Source organism: Haliotis rufescens, unplaced genomic scaffold (assembly GCF_023055435.1).
Source record: "Haliotis rufescens isolate VD_foot unplaced genomic scaffold, xgHalRufe1.0.p SCAF_8, whole genome shotgun sequence".
Classification (NCBI taxonomy): Eukaryota; Metazoa; Mollusca; class Gastropoda; order Lepetellida; family Haliotidae; genus Haliotis; species Haliotis rufescens.
This window is the reverse complement of record NW_025964372.1, coordinates 53,296,075-53,317,956: the sequence shown is the minus strand read 5'-3', so window position 1 is coordinate 53,317,956 and position 21,882 is coordinate 53,296,075. Positions and strand designations below refer to the sequence as shown.

Here is a 21,882-nt window from a genome sequence, read left to right as displayed (position 1 = left end):
GCCACCGGGTGTCATGAATGGATGACATTATGACAGGAACCAGCCACCGGGTGTCATGAATGGATGATATTATAACAGGAACCAGCCACCGGGTGTCATGAATGGATGGTATTATGACAGGAACCAGCCACCGGGTATCATGAATTGATGGTATTATGACAGGAACCAGCCACCGGGTGTCATGAATGGATGATATTATGACAGGAACCAGCCACCGGGTATCATGAATTGATGGTATTATGACAGGAACCAGCCACCGGGTGTCATGAATGGATGATATTATGACAGGAACCAGCCACCGGGTGTCATGATTGGATGATGTTATGACAGAAACCAGCCACCGGGTGTCATGAATGGATGATATTATAACAGGAACCAGCCATCAGGTGTCATGAATGGATGATATTATGACAGGAATAAGCCTACGGGTGTCCTTTAAACTGTGAGTCAATGACCTACCGTCCGTTGGCATGGTGTCCGCGCACAGACCACAGAAGCGGGGACAGTGCTGCCACGCCCAGTTGGTGTATTTGTTGCACACGTCAGTGCCGTAGCCGGAGCAGTCAGTGTTGTCCATGCAGGAGGAGGCAGCATGCGTCGTTCCTATATGATGAGGAACATATACTTAGTAAGATACAAAGCTGATGTTTACTTTTGAACAGGAACAAAATTAATTAGGTTACATAGAAATTGAAAGGCAAAGACGAATCCAACAATAATATCACATTGGATATATTTGTTGGGGGCGCTGGGGTGTTTTTGAAGAACTAATGTGATCCAGAAGTAACACGAAAGAACTAATGTGATCCAGAAGTAACATGACAGAAATAATTTGATCCAGAAGTAACATGACAGAAGTAATTTGATCCAGAAGTAACATGACAGAAGTAATTTGATCCAGAAGTAACATGACAGAAGTAATTTGATCTAGAAGTAACATGACAGAACTAATTTCATATAGAAGTAACATGACAAAACTAATTTGATCCAGAATTAACATGACAGAACTAATTGATCCAGAAGTAACATGACAGAACTAATTTGATCTAGAAGTAACATGACAAAACTAATTTGATCCAGAAGGAACATGGCAGAACTAATTTGATCCAGAAGTAACATGACAGAAGTAATTTGATCCAGAAGTAACATGACAGAAGTAATTTGATCCAGAAGTAACATGACAGAACTAATGTGATCCAGAAGTAACATGGCAGAACTAATGTGATCCAGAAGTAACATGACAGAACTAATTTGATCCAGAAGTAACATGACAGAACTAATGTGATCCAGAAGTAACATGGCAGAACTAATTTGATCCAGAAGTAACATGACAGAAGTAATTTGATCCAGAAGTAACATGACAGAACTAATGTGATCCAGAAGTAACATGGCAGAACTAATGTGATCCAGAAGTAACATGACAAAACTAATTTGATCCAGAAGGAACATGGCAGAACTAATTTGATCCAGAAGTAACATGACAGAAGTAATTTGATCCAGAAGTAACATGACAGAAGTAATTTGATCCAGAAGTAACATGACAGAACTAATGTGATCCAGAAGTAACATGGCAGAACTAATGTGATCCAGAAGTAACATGACAGAACTAATTTGATCCAGAAGTAACATGACAGAACTAATGTGATCCAGAAGTAACATGGCAGAACTAATTTGATCCAGAAGTAACATGACAGAAGTAATTTGATCCAGAAGTAACATGACAGAAGTAATGTGATCCAGAAGTAACATGGCAGAACTAATGTGATCCAGAAGTAACATGACAGAACTAATTGATCTAGAAGTAACATGACAGAACTAATGTGATCCAGAAGTAACATGGCAGAACTAATTTGATCCAGAAGTAACATGGCAGAACTAATTTGATCCAGAAGTAACAAGGCAGAACTAATTTGATCCAGAAGTAACATGACAGAACTAATTTCATCTAGAAGTAACATGGCAAAACTAATTTGATCTAGAAGTAACATGACAAAACTAATTTGATCCAGAAGTAACATGGCAGAACTAATTTGATCCAGAAGTAACATGACAGAACTAATTTGATCCAGAAGGAACATGACAGAACTAATTTGATCTAGAAGTAACAGGACAAAACTTATTTCATCTAGAATTAACATGACAAAACTAATTGATCCAGAAGTAACATAACAGAACTAATTTCATCTAGAAGTAACATGACAAAACTAATTTGATCCAGAAGTAACATGACAGAACTAATGTGATCCAGAAGTAACATGGCAGAACTAATGTGATCCAGAAGTAACATGACAGAAATAATTTGATCCAGAAGTAACATGGCAAAACTAATTTGATCCAGAAGTAACATGGCAAAACTAATTTGATCTAGAAGTAACATGACAAAACTAATTTGATCTAGAAGTAACATGACAGAACTTATTTGATCTAGAAGTAACATGACAAATCTAATTCGATCCAGAATTAACATTAAAGAACTAATTTGATCCAGAAGTAACATGACAGACCTTATTTGATCTAGAAGTAACATGACAGAACTAATTTGATCCAGAAGTAACATGACAGAAGTAATTTGATCCAGAAGTAACATGACAGACCTAATTTGATCCAGAAGTAACATGACAGACCTAATTTGATCCAGAAGTAACATGACAGACCTAATTTGATCCAGAAGTAACATGACAGACCTAATTTGATCCAGAAGTAACATGACAGACCTAATTTGATCCAGAAGTAACATGACAGAAGTAATTTGATCCAGAAGTAACATGACAGAAGTAATTTGATCCAGAAGTAACATGGCAGAACTAATAATCTGCCCTCAGGTTTCACCAAACAAAGGCAGCCACAGGGCTATGTAGCTCACCTGATTATGAAGATATGATGGCGGTCATGGTCTTGGTTAGATTGGAGCTCTGTGAGCAACGTTTAGAGGCAACATAGCTGGGGTCAAAATATGACTGAAAAAGAATGATATGCTATTCTGCTTTTCACAGACCTGCTGCATATCAAATGTCACAATCAGAAACGGCCGTGTAATAGGCAAAATTGACATTTTGAGTTTGGCCACCAAGTCGGGTCGGAATTCTGTGATCAAATTTTAGAAACACCATAACTGGGATTATTCATATAAAGTTTCAGGTCTTCAGTGCTTCTAATTTCAGAGATGTCAAAAATGGAAAACTTAACCATGGACGGACAGACAGAAAACGGACGACGAGCAACGACATCAGCTCGCTTGACTTTCTGTCAGGTGAGCTACAACTGAATTCACTGCAGGACATGGATGCAGAAACAAATGTTTTTCACGGAAGAAAATGTCGAGTTTTGAAACTGGTAAATTTTAATTCTCAAACAATATGCCACACTATCCTCATCATTTTATATGTGGGTCCCTAATTGTTAGTCTGACCTTGACCCCCGCAGAAATCGCAGTACTTGGGGCAGTTGGTGACGGCCCACGGTCGGTAGTCGGTGCACACTCTCTCACCATACATCGCGCACGTCAACGTGTCTGCGCAGGCGCCGTCTGTAGACGACCATGTTTCCGGTGTAGTCTGGGTTCTGCCTGTACACGCAGGAGGAAGGTATTCACTTGGTATACGTAAGTGAAACAGCGGGTGAGTTTACTTAGCTTTTCGAATTATCATAATCATATCACGGAAGGGACACCAAGACATTCACACATTTGCACAAATGAGGCGTCAAACCCGGACCTTTACCGCGAGGGACAACAGCTGTAACCACAATGCTACCTCACTTCACACAAAGATTTCAACAAGCCTGAAATATAAATATTATCTAACTCCTAAACAGGCTGTCAATGAGACGTCTTTACCACAGGTGATTTTGTTTGTTTTGTTTGTTTGTTGTTTCACGCTGCACTCAGCAATATTCCAGCTATATGACTGTCGTATGTAAATAATCGAGTCTGGACCAGACAATCCAGTAACTGTCATCCTGAGCATCGATCTACGCAATTGGGATACGATGACATGCATTAACCACGTCAGCGATCCTGATCACCCGATCCCGTTAGTCGCCTCCTACGACATCCATAGTCGCCACTTGCGGCACGCATGGGTTGCTGAAGACCTATTCTACCCCGGATCTTCATGGTTGTGGGTGGGGAGACAGACATGGCGTACTCGCCTCGGGATCAGCTGACAGGTTGTCTGTACGTTGACTTAATTCACACTGAACATTTGTTTTACCCACCATCCTGTGAAGTACTTGACCCTGACCTGCTTGACATTGGCTTGACGGAAGATGACGATTCTGAAGTTCCTGCCTCTGACGTCGCGGACTCTGACGTCGCGGAGTCTGACGTCGTGGAAGCTGTAGCGTCAACACCACAGAACCGGCAGAACCGCGGACAGTGCGTCTTGGACCACGTGACGTATCCGGTGCAGACACTCCGGCCAAACGCCAGACAGTTCTCCGTGTCCACGCACAAGGCGGATACGGTGGCCGCACTGGAGGTGCTGGAACCTGACAGAGATGTGCAATTACAGACTACAGACTACAGATTACAGACAACAGACACAAGACCACAGACTACAACCTACAAATAGCCTTGCTCCAAGGCTAAGTCTATGGTTGTGTAATAATTCTATGCTTATTGACAAGTCTAGATAAGGGCTCCAGTCTCTTATAGGGACAATTTGTTCTTATTATTGACATAATCTGGAACTTATGATGCAAACTAATGATTATACCTAGAAACTTGTGCACTTGAAACTTTAGTCTAACGTACAAACAACGATAGGGCTGCAGAGTGTTTGAGTAATGTGTCGCAGTGAAGAACGGTGTGATGGTGTGGTTCGTACAATTCAGCTCTGATGAAGGCCAGACGGCCGAGGATCATGTTTGAAGATAAGTGAGTGAGTGATTAAGTATGGTTTTACGCCGCTTTCAGCAATATTCCAGCAATATCACGGCGGGGGACACCATAAATGGGCTTCACACCTTGTACCCAAGAGGGGAATCGAAACCGGGTCTTCGGCGTGACGAGCGAACGCTTTAACCACTAGGCTACCCCAACCGCCCCTTGCAGAAAAGAACTACGACTATCATGTATACGGTACGTAAGCCGGGACAGTGTCACTGGTGGGGGATTGGGAGGATTGGAATGTGGCGGTGAATGACACGTGACAATGTGACGTGATAACGTGGGTTATGAAGTGACGTATTACGGCTGGTTTATCAACACTGCGACTGTCAGGCCAGTGGCCTGTGACTTAAGTACACTGTCTGGGTAGCAACCTTCACAACTCTACCTTAAGGCACATATCTACCTGTGCACAGGTTACAGAAGTGCGGACAGTTGTGCGCTGACCAGTCTTGATACTCCGTGCAAATCTCCTTCCCGTACCCAGAGCAGTCGTCAGTCTTGTCGACACACGTGGGGTCAGAGGTCGTAGAGGCAACATGGCTGACACCAGTACTGACGACCGACCCGAAGCAGAACCCGCAGAACTTCCTGCAGTTGACGCGACTCCAGTCCTCGTACTCGCTGCAGATGTTGCTGGCGTAGGTGGAACAATCCTTAACATCCTCGCAGACACCGTTACAGATGCCGCAGAACTTACGGCAGTTGGTCTGAGGACAAACACGTCATCATCAGTTCACGAAACACTGCATCAGCAGCGACTCCTAAGATGATACCATGGACTGAGTCTTGATACCATGGACTGCGTCTTGATACCATGTACTGAGTCATGATACCATGTACTGAGTCTTGATACCATGTACAGAGTCTTGATACCATGTACTGAGTCTTGATACCATGGACTGAGTCTTGATACCATGTACTGAGTCTTGATACCATGTACTGAGTCTTGATACCATGTACTGAGTCTTGATACCATGTACTGAGTCTTGATACCATGTACTGAGTCTTGATACCATGGACTGCGTCTTGATACCATGGACTGCGTCTTGATACCATGGACTGAGTCTTGATACCATGTACTGAGACATGATACCATGTACTGAGTCTTGATACCATGGACTGAGTCTTGATACCATGTACTGAGTCTTGATACCATGTACTGAGTCTTGATACCATGTACTGAGTCATGATACCATGTACTGAGTCTTGATACCATGGACTGAGTCATGATACCATGTACTGAGTCTTGATACCATGGACTGAGTCTTGATACCATGCACTGAGTCTTGTACTGAGTCTTGATACCATGGACTGAGTCTTGATACCATGTAATGAGTCTTGTACTGAGTCTTGATACCATGGACTGAGTCTTGATACCATGCACTGAGTCTTGATACCATGTACTGAGTCTTGATACCATGTACTGGGTCTTGATACCATGTACTGAGTCTTGATACCATGCACTGAGTCTTGTACTGAGTCTTGATACCATGTACTGAGTCTTGATACCATGCACTGAGTCTTGTACTGAGTCTTGATACCATGGACTGAGTCTTGTACTGAGTCTTGTACTGAGTCTTGATACCATGCACTGAGTCTTGTACTGAGTCTTGATACCATGTACTGAGTCTTGATACCATGTACTGAGTCTTGATACCATGGACTGAGTCTTGTACTGAGTCTTGATACCATGTACTGAGTCTTGATACCATGTACTGAGTCATGATACCATGTACTGAGTCTTGATACCATGTACTGAGTCTTGATACCATGTACTGGGTCTTGATACCATGTACTGGGTCATGATACCATGGACTGAGTCTTGATACCATGCCCTGAGTCTTGATACCATGGACTGAGTCTTGATACCATGTACTGAGTCTTGATACCATGTACTGAGTCTTGATACCATGCCCTGAGTCTTGATACCATGTACTGAGTCTTGATACCATGTACTGAGTCTTGATACCATGGACTGAGTCTTGATACCATGGACTGAGTCTTGATACCATGTACTGAGTCATGATACCATGGACTGAGTCTTGATACCATGGACTGAGTCTTGATACCATGCACTGAGTCTTGTACTGAGTCTTGATACCATGGACTGAGTCTTGATACCATGGACTGAGTCTTGATACCATGCACTGAGTCTTGTACTGAGTCTTGATACCATGGACTGAGTCTTGATACCATGGACTGAGTCTTGTACTGAGTCTTGATACCATGGACTGAGTCTTGATACCATGCACTGAGTCTTGATACCATGTACTGAGTCTTGATACCATGTACTGAGTCTTGATACCATGCCCTGAGTCTTGATACCGTGTACTAAGTCTTGATACCATGTACTGAGTCTTGATACCGTGTACTGAGTCTTGATACCATGTACTGAGTCTTGATACCATGGACTGAGTCTTGATACTATGTACTGAGTCTTGATACCGTGTACTGAGTCTTGATACCATGTACTGAGTCATGATACCATGGACTGAGTCTTGATACCGTGTACTGAGTCTTGATACCATGTACTGAGTCTTGATACCATGGACTGAGTCTTGATACTATGTACTGAGTCTTGATACCGTGTACTGAGTCTTGATACCATGTACTGAGTCATGATACCATGGACTGAGTCTTGATACCATGCCCTGAGTCTTGATACCATGGACTGAGTCTTGATACCATGTACTGAGTCTTGATACCATGGACTGAGTCATGATACCATGGACTGAGTCTTGATACCATGCCCTGCGTCTTGATACCATGTACTGAGTCTTGATACCATGGACTGAGTCTTGATACCATGGACTGAGTCTTGATACCATGCCCTGAGTCTTGATACCATGGACTGAGTCTTGATACCATGGACTGAGTCTTGATACCATGTACTGAGTCTTGTACTGAGTCTTGATACCATGGACTGAGTCTTGATACCATGTACTGAGACATGATACCATGTACTGAGTCTTGTACTGAGTCTTGATACCATGGACTGAGTCTTGATACCATGTACTGAGACATGATACCATGTACTGAGTCTTGATACCATGTACTGAGTCTTGATACCATGTACTGAGTCTTGATACCATGTACTGAGTCTTGATACCATGGACTGAGTCTTGATACCATGTACTGAGTCTTGATACCATGTACTGAGTCTTGATACCATGTACTGAGTCTTGATACCATGGACTGAGTCTTGATACCATGTACTGAGTCTTGATACCATGTACTGAGTCTTGAAACCCATGGACTGAGTCTTGATACCATGTACTGAGTCTTGATACCATGTACTGAGTCTTGATACCATGTACTGAGTCTTGATACCATGGACTGAGTCTTGATACCATGTACTGAGTCTTGATACCATGGACTGCGTCTTGATACTATGTACTGAGTCTTGTACTGAGTCTTGATACCATGGACTGAGTCTTGATACCATGTACTGAGTCTTGTACTGAGTCTTGATACCATGTACTGAGTCTTGTACTGAGTCTTGATACCATGGACTGCGTCTTGATACCATGTACTGAGTCTTGTACTGAGTCTTGATACCATGTACTGAGTCTTGATACCATGGACTGAGTCTTGATACCATGGACTGAGTCTTGATACCATGTACTGAGTCTTGATACCATGTACTGAGTCATGATACCATGTACTGAGTCTTGATACCATGGACTGAGTCTTGATACCATGTACTGAGTCTTGATACCATGTACTGAGTCTTGATACCATGGACTGCGTCTTGATACTATGTACTGAGTCTTGTACTGAGTCTTGATACCATGGACTGAGTCTTGATACCATGGACTGAGTCTTGTACTGAGTCTTGATACCATGTACTGAGTCTTGTACTGAGTCTTGATACCATGGACTGCGTCTAGATACCATGGACTGAGTCTTGTACTGAGTCTTGATACCATGGACTGAGTCTTGATACCATGTACTGAGTCTTGATACCATGGACTGAGTCTTGATACCATGTACTGAGTCTTGATACCATGGACTGAGTCTTGATACCATGGACTGAGTCTTGATACCATGCCCTTAGTCTTGATACCATGGACTGAGTCTTGATACCATGGACTGAGTCTTGATACCATGCCCTGAGTCTTGATACCATGTACTGAGTCTTGATACCATGGACTGAGTCTTGATACCATGGACTGAGTCTTGATACCATGTACTGAGTCTTGATACCATGCCCTGAGTCTTGATACCATGGACTGAGTCTTGATACCATGTACTGAGTCTTGATACCATGCCCTGAGTCTTGATACCATGCACTGAGTCTTGATACCATGCCCTGAGTCTTGATACCATGTACTGAGTCTTGATGCCATGGACTGAGTCTTGATACTATGTACTGAGTCTTGATACCATGTACTGAGTCTTGATACCATGTACTGAGTCTTGATACCATGGACTGAGTCTTGATACCATGTACTGAGTCTTGATACCATGTACTGAGTCTTGATACCATGTACTGAGTCATGATACCATGTACTGAGTCTTGATACCATGGACTGAGTCTTGATACCATGGACTGAGTCTTGATACCATGTACTGAGTCTTGATACCATGGACTGCGTCTTGATACTATGTACTGAGTCTTGTACTGAGTCTTGATACCATGGACTGAGTCTTGATACCATGTACTGAGTCTTGTACTGAGTCTTGATACCATGTACTGAGTCTTGTACTGAGTCTTGATACCATGGACTGCGTCTTGATACCATGTACTGAGTCTTGTACTGAGTCTTGATACCATGGACTGAGTCTTGATACCATGTACTGAGTCTTGATACCATGGACTGAGTCTTGATACCATGTACTGAGTCTTGATACCATGGACTGAGTCTTGATACCATGTACTGAGTCTTGATACCATGCCCTGAGTCTTGATACCATGGACTGAGTCTTGATACCATGTACTGAGTCTTGATACCATGCCCTGAGTCTTGATACCATGTACTGAGTCTTGATACCATGCCCTGAGTCTTGATACCATGTACTGAGTCTTGATACCATGGACTGAGTCTTGATACTATGTACTGAGTCTTGATACCATGTACTGAGTCTTGATACTATGTACTGAGTCTTGATACCATGTACTGAGTCTTGATACCATGTACTGAGTCTTGTACTGAGTCTTGTTACCATGGACTGAGTCTTGATACCATGTACTGAGTCTTGATACCATGGACTGAGTCTTGATACCATGTACTGAGTCTTGATACCATGCCCTGAGTCTTGATACCATGTACTGAGTCTTGATACCATGTACTGAGTCTTGATACCATGGACTGCGTCTTGATACCATGTACTGAGTCTTGTACTGAGTCTTGATACCATGGACTGCGTCTTGATACCATGTACTGAGTCTTGTACTGAGTCTTGATACCATGGACTGCGTCTTGATACCATGCACTGAGTCTTGATACCATGTACTGAGTCTTGATACCATGGACTGAGTCTTGATACCATGTACTGAGTCTTGATACCATGTACTGAGTCTTGTACTGAGTCTTGATACCATGGACTGCGTCTTGATACCATGTACTGAGTCTTGTACTGAGTCTTGATACCATGGACTGCGTCTTGATACCATGTACTGAGTCTTGTACTGAGTCTTGATACCATGGACTGAGTCTTGATACCATGTACTGAGTCTTGATACCATGGACTGAGTCTTGATACCATGTACTGAGTCTTGATACCATGGACTGAGTGTTGTACTGAGTCTTGTACTGAGTCTTGATACCATGCCCTGAGTCATGATACCATGTACTGAGTCTTGATACCATGTACTGAGTCTTGTACTGAGTCTTGATACCATGGACTGAGTCTTGATACCATGGACTGAGTCATGATACCATGTACTGAGTCTTGATACCATGTACTGAGTCTTGTACTGAGTCTTGATACCATGGACTGAGTCTTGATACCATGTACTGAGTCTTGATACCATGTACTGAGTCATGATACCATGGACTGCGTCTTGATACCATGGACTGAGTCTTGATACCATGGACTGAGTCTTGTACTGAGTCTTGATACCATGTACTGAGTCTTGATACCATGTACTGAGTCTTGTACTGAGTCTTGATACCATGGACTGAGTCTTGTACTGAGTCTTGATACCATGTACTGAGTCTTGATACCATGTACTGAGTCTTGTACTGAGTCTTGATACCATGGACTGAGTCTTGTACTGAGTCTTGATACCATGTACTGAGTCTTGATACCATGTACTGAGTCTTGTACTGAGTCTTGATACCATGGACTGAGTCTTGTACTGAGTCTTGATACCATGTACTGAGTCTTGATACCATGTACTGAGTCATGATACCATGTACTGAGTCTTGATACCATGGACTGAGTCTTGATACCATGTACTGAGTCATGATACCATGTACTGAGTCATGATACCATGGACTGAGTCTTGATACCATGTACTGAGTCATGATACCATGTACTGAGTCTTGATACCATGGACTGAGTCTTGATACCATGGACTGAGTCTTGATACCATGTACTGAGTCTTGATACTAAGGCTAAACTAACCCCTGCTAACATCATGCCTATCTCCCCGCGACCTACCTTACTCCACTCCTGGTACAATCGACACACGTTGCTGCCATACGTCACACAGTCAACAGCGTCGTCGCAGTCGAGGTTGCCAGTGATGGTGTTGTTCCCTGTCAACAAAAGCGCGAAATATGAAACCCGTGTCTATGGCGCAATACAGTGACTGAGTGGGTGTCCCCTGGCTACAATGGATTAAGGCTGTGTTCTGGACATCGATATCTGCGCAGGTCCGCACGTGGGCATTATAAGCTCCGAGTTACCAGTGTTTGCCGGAAGAGGCGACGAGACAGATCGGCGGTTTGGTAGAAAACCAGTCATCGTATTCCGACGGTGTGGATCTTTGCTCTTAATATCAATCACTGGATTGTCTGCTCCAATCCCGATTGTGTACAGGCCACCATCATAAGGCCCGACTATTATTGTGGCGTTAACCAACAACAAAACAAAGCGCCCTGATCACTTCGACTGTATGCTCGTAACCCTCGTAACCCACCAGCCTACTGGCTTGTAATTGGCGACAGTTAAGCAGAATGTCCATCCGACTCCTCCGAAATTGTTTTTTGTTATTTAATGTGTTTTTTATTATTGTTCTTGTTACCATGGTCACAGGTCTTGGAGCAGAAGCCACAGTAGGCAGCACAGTTGGTCATGGCCCAGGACTCGTAAGCGTGGCAGACGTACGTCCCATAAGCCACGCAGTTGGTGGGGTCGTTGCAGGCGCTGCCACAGTCTGCGGAGATGTAAAGTCACGTTACTGACAGTGTGGGTACATGACAGAAGGGGGAGGTGAGGTGAGACGATCCAGGGTGTAACGGTGCGTTCAAGATTAGAGCATGTTTATAGCGAGGCATGTACGTGTGTGTGTGTATGTGTGCGAGTGTTTGTGTGTGTGTGTGTGTGTGTGTGTGTGTGTGTGTGTGTGTGTGTGTGTGTGTGTGTGTGCGTGCGCGCGCGTGCGTGTGTGTGTGTGTGCGTGTGTGTGTGCGTGCGTGAACGAGTGTGCGTGTGTGTGCGCGCGCGTGTGTGTGCGAGTGTGTGTGTGCGCGTTTGTGTGTGTGTGTGTGCGAGTGTGTGTGCGTGTGTGTGTGCGCGAGTGTGTGTGTGTGTGTGCGCGTGTTTGTGTGTGCGCGCGCGTGCGAGTGTGTGTGTGCGTGTGTGCGCGTGTTTGTGTGTGTGTGCGAGCGTTTGTGTGTGCGTGTGCGTATGTGCACGTGTTTGTGTGTGCGCGCTCGCGCTGGGCTACTGTCCACTACACCAAGGTGGCAGTCAGGAGAGGAAGAGTCACGTGGGATGAGGTTACCAGTTGCAACCCACGTTTTAAAACCTCTTGAAGCCAGGGAAATTCACGGAAATGAAACCCAAAATTGAATATGTTAGGAACCTACTGCTTCCTCCAGAACACACCACGTCCATGCATTCCTGGTGTTGTGTTGGTTTCTGCACGGGGAGACAGAGGCTGGATGCAACCTCTGTCAGAGACTCGGCATCTTTGTAACAGGAAATCTCCCGCTTCTGAACGCCACGCCCACACGTCCTGGAGCACTGGAACCACACAATAAGTAATGCCCTGTCACTACAACGTGTAGCAGGAACGTATGGCGACGTATGAGATTTTTACCAAAAACGCCGACGTTCGCTGAAACACGCTATGGATAAGTTAGGTGTAAGTTGTATACATACATTACAAGCACGCTGGTATACGTTGTTGTACATTTTTGTGCATGCACAAAATTTTCGGCGTATGGGAACTTATGTTAGGCATACGTTAGAGGTACGCTCTACATACGTTTACATACGCCAGATTTACGTTACCAATACGCTGATCTACGTCGACATAAGTTGGCTGAAGGTGTACTGTACACCTAACGTATTCATAACGTATGCGTATCTTACTTCTAACGTATGTATAACGTATACATCCAAAGTATGTGGCGTATAAGACGTATGTCTGACGACAAACTAACTCATTAAACGTGTTTCTAACGTTGAGCCAGCGCATTTGTACCGTAGTACGAGCGTTTGGGGGTTTCTGTCTATATTAGGTCCCGGTCAGTACCTCCTCGTGACTTCTGATGGAGACATCATAGAGGTGAGGTGAGGTGAAATGGGGTTTAACGTCGCGTCCAAGATTATTGCACTCATATAGCGACGTGCATGCACGTGTGTGTGTGTGTGTGTGTGTGTGTGTGTGTGTGTGTGTGTGTGTGTGTGTGTGTACTAGACCGGACTGATGCCGATTTATAGTGCTAGCCGACTGAGATACCATACCGCAGTTTAACATGAATACCCCACACACGGCCGGGGATCGAACCCCGGAACTTCCGCTCTCCGGGCGGACGCTCTACCACTAGACCACTAGACCACTAGACCACATTACTGTACAGACTTCTGACATTACTACTGACTGTACTGTACTACTGACGCACACTTGACCAGGATCCGGGTCTCCACACGCCCGGGCACGACTCAGAATTACACTCGCTGGCCTCCGGCGGTTTGACGAGTCTGCCACAGTGGCTGTTGGCCAAGACCTCCACCACCCCGGACGTCTCGCGGACACACTGCAGCGTCCGCCTCATTAGACCACCGCCACACGTGAGGGAACACGCGGAGTACGCACCGGTCTTCCACCTGGAAACATGACGGGGGTTGTTGTAGTGGTCACTGGTGTAGTTGCTGTAGTGGTCACTGGTGTAGTTGCTGTAGTCGTCAATAATGTAGTTGTTGTAGTCGTCAATGATGTAGTTGTTGTAGTGGTCACTGGTGTAGTTGCTGTAGTCGTCAATGATGTAGTTGTTGTAGTCGTCAATGATGTAGTTGTTGTAGTGGTCACTGGTGTAGTTGCTGTAGTCGTCAATGATGTAGTTGTTGTAGTCGTCAATGATGTAGTTGTTGTAGTCGTCAATGATGTAGTTGTTGTAGTCGTCAATGATGTAGTTGTTGTAGTGGTCACTGGTGTAGTTGTTGTAGTCGTCAATGATGTAGTTGTTGTAGTCGTCAATGATGTAGTTGTTGTAGTCGTCAATGATGTATTTGTTGTAGTGGTCACTGGTGTAGTTGTTGTAGTCGTCAATGATGTAGTTGGTGTAGTCGTCAATGATGTAGTTGTTGTAGTCGTCAATGATGCATTTAGTGTAGTCGTCAATGATGTAGTTGTTGTGGTGGTCAATGATTGGGAGGCTGTTGTGGTGGTCAATGATGGGGAGGTTGTTGTCGTGGTCAATGATATTGTCGTTGTGGTGGTCAATGATGGGGAGGTTGTTGTGGTGGTCAATGACGTAGTTGTTGTAGTGGTCAATGATGGGGAGATTGTTGTTGTAGTGGTCAATGATGGTGTAGTTTTGATGTCTCACCTAGCCGGACAGGGCTCAGTGCTACAGGGCTCGCCGACGACTTGTGGGCGAGTGTTGATGTCGCAGTGATGATCGTCCACGACGGAGAAGTCGTCGTCTCTTACACACGTCACAACCGGTATCCGGGTTCCTGTCGACAACGAATGAGGTAACGTTAATAGGGTACAAGGAGCAATCATCACGCATCCATTGGACTCCGGACACAGGTGCAGCTGCTGCTTCACGTCCGCATCGTTGTTATGCGCGTGACCAGGGTTTATCTCATGACGTACCTGTGCCGCATGTCTGACTGCACTGACCAGTCTGGGTCTTCCACATGAAGTTGGCGGGCTGCAACGAGTTCGTGGTGACGTAGTACTCGTAAGACACACGGGGTGCGACATCGGCGTAGCTGCTGGCACTGTCGCCCATGATGCGGTAAACCTGCAACACGTTTAGAATCTTTATCTTGCATACTACACGGAGAATACGGAAAACATGCGCAGGATCATCGTTATATCGCAGTGTATTTTATTGTTTAACAATGATTGTAACTGTGTTACATTGCTTCTGTAAAATTCGGGAGACGTTCATTGCATTATATTTAGATAGTAAAAAGTCGTCAGGAGTGTAGTACTTATTAAGGGAAGCATCATCCATCCGGAATACAAACGGAGACAGAACTGCTATGTCGATCTGCCAGGAAACATGCTCACGACCTCCACCAAACACCGGATCTGACGAACCTCCACCAAACACTGGACCTGACGTACCCTCCACCAAACACTGGATCTGACGTACCCTCCACCAAACACTGGATCTGACGTACCCTCCCCCAAACACTGGATCTGATGTACCCTCCACCAAACACTGGATCAGACGTACCCTCCACCAAACACTTGATCTGACGTACCCTCCACCAAACACTGGATCTGACGTACCCTCCACCAGACACTGGATCTGACGTACCCTCCACCAAACACTGGATCTGACGTACCCTCCACCAAACACTGGATCTGACGTACCCTCCACCAAACACTGGATCTGACGTACCCTCCAGCAAACACTGGATCTGACGTACCCTCCACCAGACACTGGATCTGACGTACCCTCCACCAAACACTGGATCAGACGTACCCCCCACCAGACACTGGATCTGACGTACTCTCCACCAAACACTAGATCAGACGTACCCGCCACCAAACACTGGATCTGACGTACCCTCCACCAAACACTGGATCTGACGTACCCTCCACCAAACACTGGATCTGACGTACCCTCCACCAAACACTGGATCTGACGTACCCTCCACTAGACCCTGGATCTGACGTACCCTCCACCAAACACTAGATCAGACGTACCCTCCACCAAACACAAGATCAGACGTACCCTCCACCAAACACTGGATCTGACGTACCCTCCACCAAACACAAGATCAGACGTACCCTCCACCAAACACTGGATCAGACTTACCCTCCACCAAACACTGGATCTCACGTACCCTCCACAAAACACTGGATCTGACGTACCCTCCCCAAAACACTGGATCTGACGTACCCTCCACCAAACACTAGATCAGACGTACCCTCCACCAAACACTAGATCAGACGTACCCTCCCCCAAACACTGGATCTGACGTACCCTCCACCAAACACTGGATCTGACGTACCCTCCACCAAACACTGGATCTGACGTACCCTCCACCAAACACTGGATCTGACGTACCCTTCACCAGACCCTGGATCTGACGTACCCTCCACCAAACACTGGATCAGACGTACCCTCCACCAGACCCTGGATCTGACGTACCCTCCAGACACTGGATCTGACGTACCCTCCACCAAACACTGGATCTGACGTACCCTCCACCAGACCCTGGATCTGACGTACCCTCCACCAAACATTGGATCTGACGTACCCTCCACCAAACACTGGATCAGACTTACCCTCCACCAAACACTGGATCTCACGTTACCTCCACAAAACACTGGATCTGACGTACCCTCCCCAAAACACTGGATCTGACGTACCCTCCACCAAACACTAGATCAGACGTACCCTCCACCAAACACTAGATCAGACGTACCCTCCCCCAAACACTGGATCTGACGTACCCTCCACCAAACACTGGATCTGACGTGCCCTCCACCAAACACTGGATCTGACGTACCTTCCACCAAACACTGGATCTGACGTACCCTCCCCCAAACACTAGATCAGACGTACCCTCCACCAAACACTGGATCTGACGTACCCTCCACCAAACACTGGATCTGACGTACCCTCAACCAAACACTGGATAAGACGTACCTGTGCTTCTACCTGTTCAGGTAAGGGTCCAGTGATGGAGATCTTCTCGGGTCGCGATCTGTACTTCACGGTGACACCGGCGGTCGTGTATGTCCCTGACCGATCGGGCGAGTCCCCAAACTTGCTGAACATCAACTCTCCGTTCACAAGGATTGCTGTGGAGAGCAGAGCTCCGTCAAATACTTTCTGTGACATCACGTCAGTCATATCCTGTCGTCACACATCACAGAAGACTGACATGGACTTCTTAGTTTTATATACATTCAACTGGACGGTTGAAAGATCCTTCACAGCTCTCTTCTACTGGCATTCGGTATTTGAGTGTGTGTTTGTTATTTAACGCCGCACACAGCAATATTCCAGTTAAATGACGGCGGTCTGTAAATAATCGTATCTGGACCAGACAGTCTAGTGATTGACATAATCAGCATCGATTCACGCAATTGGGATACATAGTCGCCTCTAACGACAAGCATAGTTGCCTTTTACGGCAAGCACTGGTTTGCCGAAGACCTATTCTCACCCGGATTTTCACGGGGTATTCGAGTGAGTGAGGAGTGAGATGGTGTGTTATTAGAACTACACCCGTTATCCACACCCCACCCCCAACCCATCCCTCACATTACTTACACATGTGGGTGAGGAAGTTCTTATTGATGATGTTGATGAAGGTGGCGCCTTTGGGTAACGTGACGAACGTGACGTATTCTGGAAAGAAATCAGGTATTAGGCGCTGACAACACGCACAGGAGACGGGAACAATTGATACAGTATATTTAGTTGGGCTAACGCAAGTATAGGAACATGCTGACTAAGAGAATGCTAGGACACACTGGGGAACATGCACTCAACTAGAACTACATTGGGCAGGAGTAACGTACTACGCTTCTCTCCTTGGTTGTAGGTCCCATTCCTCTTCTCACACGTGTCACCCTTGCCGTCACACACCAGACACCTGTCATATTGCCGTCCCGACTCTAGCTTGCCGTCACAGCCGAACTCCTAAAACACATACGTCACAGTGAATATACGTCACACACAAGACACCTGTCATATTGCCGTCCCGACTCTAGCTTGCCGTCACAGCCGAACTCCTAAAACACATACGTCACAGTGAATATACGTCACACACAAGACACCTGTCATATTGCCGTCCCGACTCTAGCTTGCCGTCACAGCTGAACTCCTAAAACACATACGTCACAGTGAATCTACGTCACACACAAGACACCTGTCATATTGCCGTCCCGACTCTAGCTTGCCGTCACAGCCGAACTCCTAAAACACATACGTCACGGTGAATATACGTCACACACAAGACACCTGTCATATTGCCGTCCCGACTCTAGCTTGCTGTCACAGCCGAACTCCTAAAACACATACGTCACGGTGAATATACGTCACACACAAGACACCTGTCATATTGCCGTCCCGACTCTAGCTTGCCGTCACAGCCGAACTCCTAAAACACATACGTCACGGTGAATATACGTCACACACAAGACACCTGACATAGTGCCGTCCCGACTCTAGCTTGCCGTCACAGCCGAACTCCTAAAACACATACGTCACGGTGAATATACGTCACACACAAGACACCTGTCATATTGCCGTCCCGACTCTAGCTTGCCGTCACAGCCGAACTCCTAAAACACATACGTCACGGTGAATATACGTCACACACAAGACACCTGACATATTGCCGTCCCGACTCTAGCTTGCCGTCACAGCCGAACTCCTCAAACACATACGTCACAGTGAATATACGTCACACACAAGACACCTGACATATTTCCGTCCCGACTCTAGCTTGCCGTCACAGCCGAACTCCTAAAACACATACGTCACAGTGAATATACGTCACACACAAGACACCTGTCATATTGCCGTCCTGACTCTAGCTTGCCGTCACAGCCGAACTCCTAAAACACATACGTCACAGTGAATATACGTCACACACAAGACACCTGACATATTGCCGTCCCGACTCTAGCTTGCCGTCACAGCCGAACTCCTAAAACACATACGTCACAGTGAATATACGTCACACACAAGACACTTGACATATTGCCGTCCCGACTCTAGCTTGCCGCCACAGCCAAGCCCATATAGAGTATCTTTTGAACAGTGATTTACATCACCGAAATTCCGAAACTGGTCCATGGCCCCGCTCCATCAAGGGATCTCAGTGCTAAGACGATCGAACCTCCTATACTTTAACTTGGCTTTGTGGACCTTGGCCAAGGTTTCAAACGTTTACCACTTTGGTGATCACGGTGTCCAACTGAAGATGTGTTGCCTTCAGGGCGAATCTGACATTCGAAACCCTACACCTGAAATACCGCCGCCATACACATGCCAAACTGCCGTCATACCACCTCCACACGCCTGCCATAGCGCCACCATACACCTGTCATACCGCCACCATACAACTGTCATACCGCCACCATACACCTGTCATACCGCCACCATACACCTGTCATACCGCCGCCATACACCTTACATACCGCCGCTTTACACCTGTCATACCGCCGCCATACACATGCCATACTGCCGCCATACCGCCACCATACACCTGTCATACCGCCGCCATACACCTGTCATACCGCCACCATACACCTGTCATACCGCCGCCATGCACCTGTCATACCGCCGCCATACACCTGTCATGCCGCCGCCATACACCTGTCATACCGCCACCATACACCTGTCATACCGCCACCATACACCTGTCATACCGCCGCTTTACACCTGTCATACCGCGGCTTTACACCTGTCATACCGCCGCCATGCACCTGTCACACCGTCGCCATACACCTGCCATACCGCAACCATTCACCTGTCATACCGCCGCCATACACCTGTCATACCGCCACCATACACCTGACATACCGCCACCATACACCTGTCATACCGCCGCTTTACACCTGTCATACCGCCGCCATACATCTGTCATACCGCCACCATACATCTTTTAAAACCGCCACCATACACCTGTCATACCGCCGCCATACACCTGACATACCGCCACCATACACCTGTCATACCGCAACCATTCACCTGTCATACAGCAACCATACACCTGTCATACCGCCGCCATACACCTGCCATACCGCAACCATACACCTGACATACCGCAACCATACACCTGCCATACCATCGCCATACACCTGTCATACTGCCGCCATACACCTGTCATACCACCGCCATACACTTGTCATACCGCCGCCATACACCTGACATACCGCCGCCATACACCTGTCATACCGCCACCATACACCTGTCATACCGCCGCTTTACACCTGTCATACCGCCGCTTTACAACTGCCATACCGCCGCCATACACCTGTCATACCGCCGCTTTACACCTGTCATACTGCCACCATACACCTGTCATACCGCCGCTTTACACCTGTCATACCGCCACCATACACCTGCCATACCGCCGCCATACACCTGTCATACCGCCGCTTTACACCTGTCATACCGCCACCATACACCTGCCATACCGCCACCATACACCTGTCATACCGCCGCTTTACACCTGTCATACACCTGCCATACCGCCACCATACACCTGTCATACCGCCGCTTTACACCTGTCATACCGCCGCTTTACATCTGTCATACCGCCACCATACACCTGCCATACCGCAACCATTCACCTGTCTGCCGCCGCCATATGTCATACCGCGCCATAGAACTGTCATACCGCCGCTATACACCTGTCATACCGCCACCATACACCTGTCATACCGCCGCCATACACCTGACATACCGCCACCATACACCTGTCATACCGCCGCCATACAACTGTCATACAGCCGCTATACACCTGTCATACCGCCACCATACACCTGTCATACCGCAACCATTCACCTGTCATACAGCAACCATACACCTGTCATACCGCCGCCATACACCTGCCATACCGCAACCATACACCTGACATACCGCAACCATACACCTGCCATACCATCGCCATACACCTGTCATACTGCCGCCATACACCTGTCATACCACCGCCATACACCTGTCATACCGCCGCCATACACCTGACATACCGCCGCCATACACCTGTCATACCGCCGCCATACACCTGCCATACTGCAACCATACACCTGACATACCGCAACCATACACCTGCCATACCATCGCCATACACCTGTCATACTGCCGCCATACACCTGTCATACCACCGCCATACACTTGTCATACCGCCGCCATACACCTGACATACCGCCGCCATACACCTGTCATACCGCCACCATACACCTGTCATACCGCCGCTTTACACCTGTCATACCGCCACCATACACCTGCCATACCGCCGCCATACACCTGTCATACCGCCGCTTTACACCTGTCATACCGCCACCATACACCTGTCATACCGCCGCTTTACACCTGTCATACACCTGCCATACCGCCACCATACACCTGTCATACCGCCGCTTTACACCTGTCATACCGCCGCTTTACACCTGTCATACCGCCACCATACACCTGCCATACCGCAACCATTCACCTGTCTGCCGCCGCCATATGTCATACCGCCGCCATACAACTGTCATACCGCCGCTATACACCTGTCATACCGCCACCATACACCTGTCATACCGCCGCCATACACCTGCCATACCGCAACCATTCACCTGTCATACAGCAACCATACACCTGTCATACCGCCGCCATACACCTGCCATACCGCAACCATACACCTGACATACCGCCACCATACACCTGCCATAC

The 21,882-nt window shown here is 46.7% G+C and overlaps 1 protein-coding gene across 2 annotated transcripts in view; it reads right to left on the bottom strand.

The window, feature by feature from the left end:
- LOC124145569 (A disintegrin and metalloproteinase with thrombospondin motifs 10-like) overlaps nt 1-21,882 on the bottom strand; it is a 74,361-nt gene that overhangs the window by 8,931 nt on the left and 43,548 nt on the right. For both annotated transcript variants that reach the window (XM_048389122.1, XM_048389123.1), the window contains exons 17-29: nt 18,012-18,132; nt 17,761-17,838; nt 17,131-17,285; nt 15,114-15,264; nt 14,842-14,971; nt 13,915-14,119; nt 12,874-13,030; nt 12,087-12,218; nt 11,501-11,598; nt 5,295-5,598; nt 4,216-4,488; nt 3,410-3,565; nt 460-603 (exon numbers count right to left, since the gene is read on the bottom strand). In XM_048389122.1, coding sequence (XP_048245079.1) covers nt 460-603; nt 3,410-3,565; nt 4,216-4,488; nt 5,295-5,598; nt 11,501-11,598; nt 12,087-12,218; nt 12,874-13,030; nt 13,915-14,119; nt 14,842-14,971; nt 15,114-15,264; nt 17,131-17,285; nt 17,761-17,838; nt 18,012-18,132 — 2,104 coding nt within the window. The remainder of the gene's footprint in view (nt 1-459; nt 604-3,409; nt 3,566-4,215; nt 4,489-5,294; nt 5,599-11,500; nt 11,599-12,086; nt 12,219-12,873; nt 13,031-13,914; nt 14,120-14,841; nt 14,972-15,113; nt 15,265-17,130; nt 17,286-17,760; nt 17,839-18,011; nt 18,133-21,882) is intronic.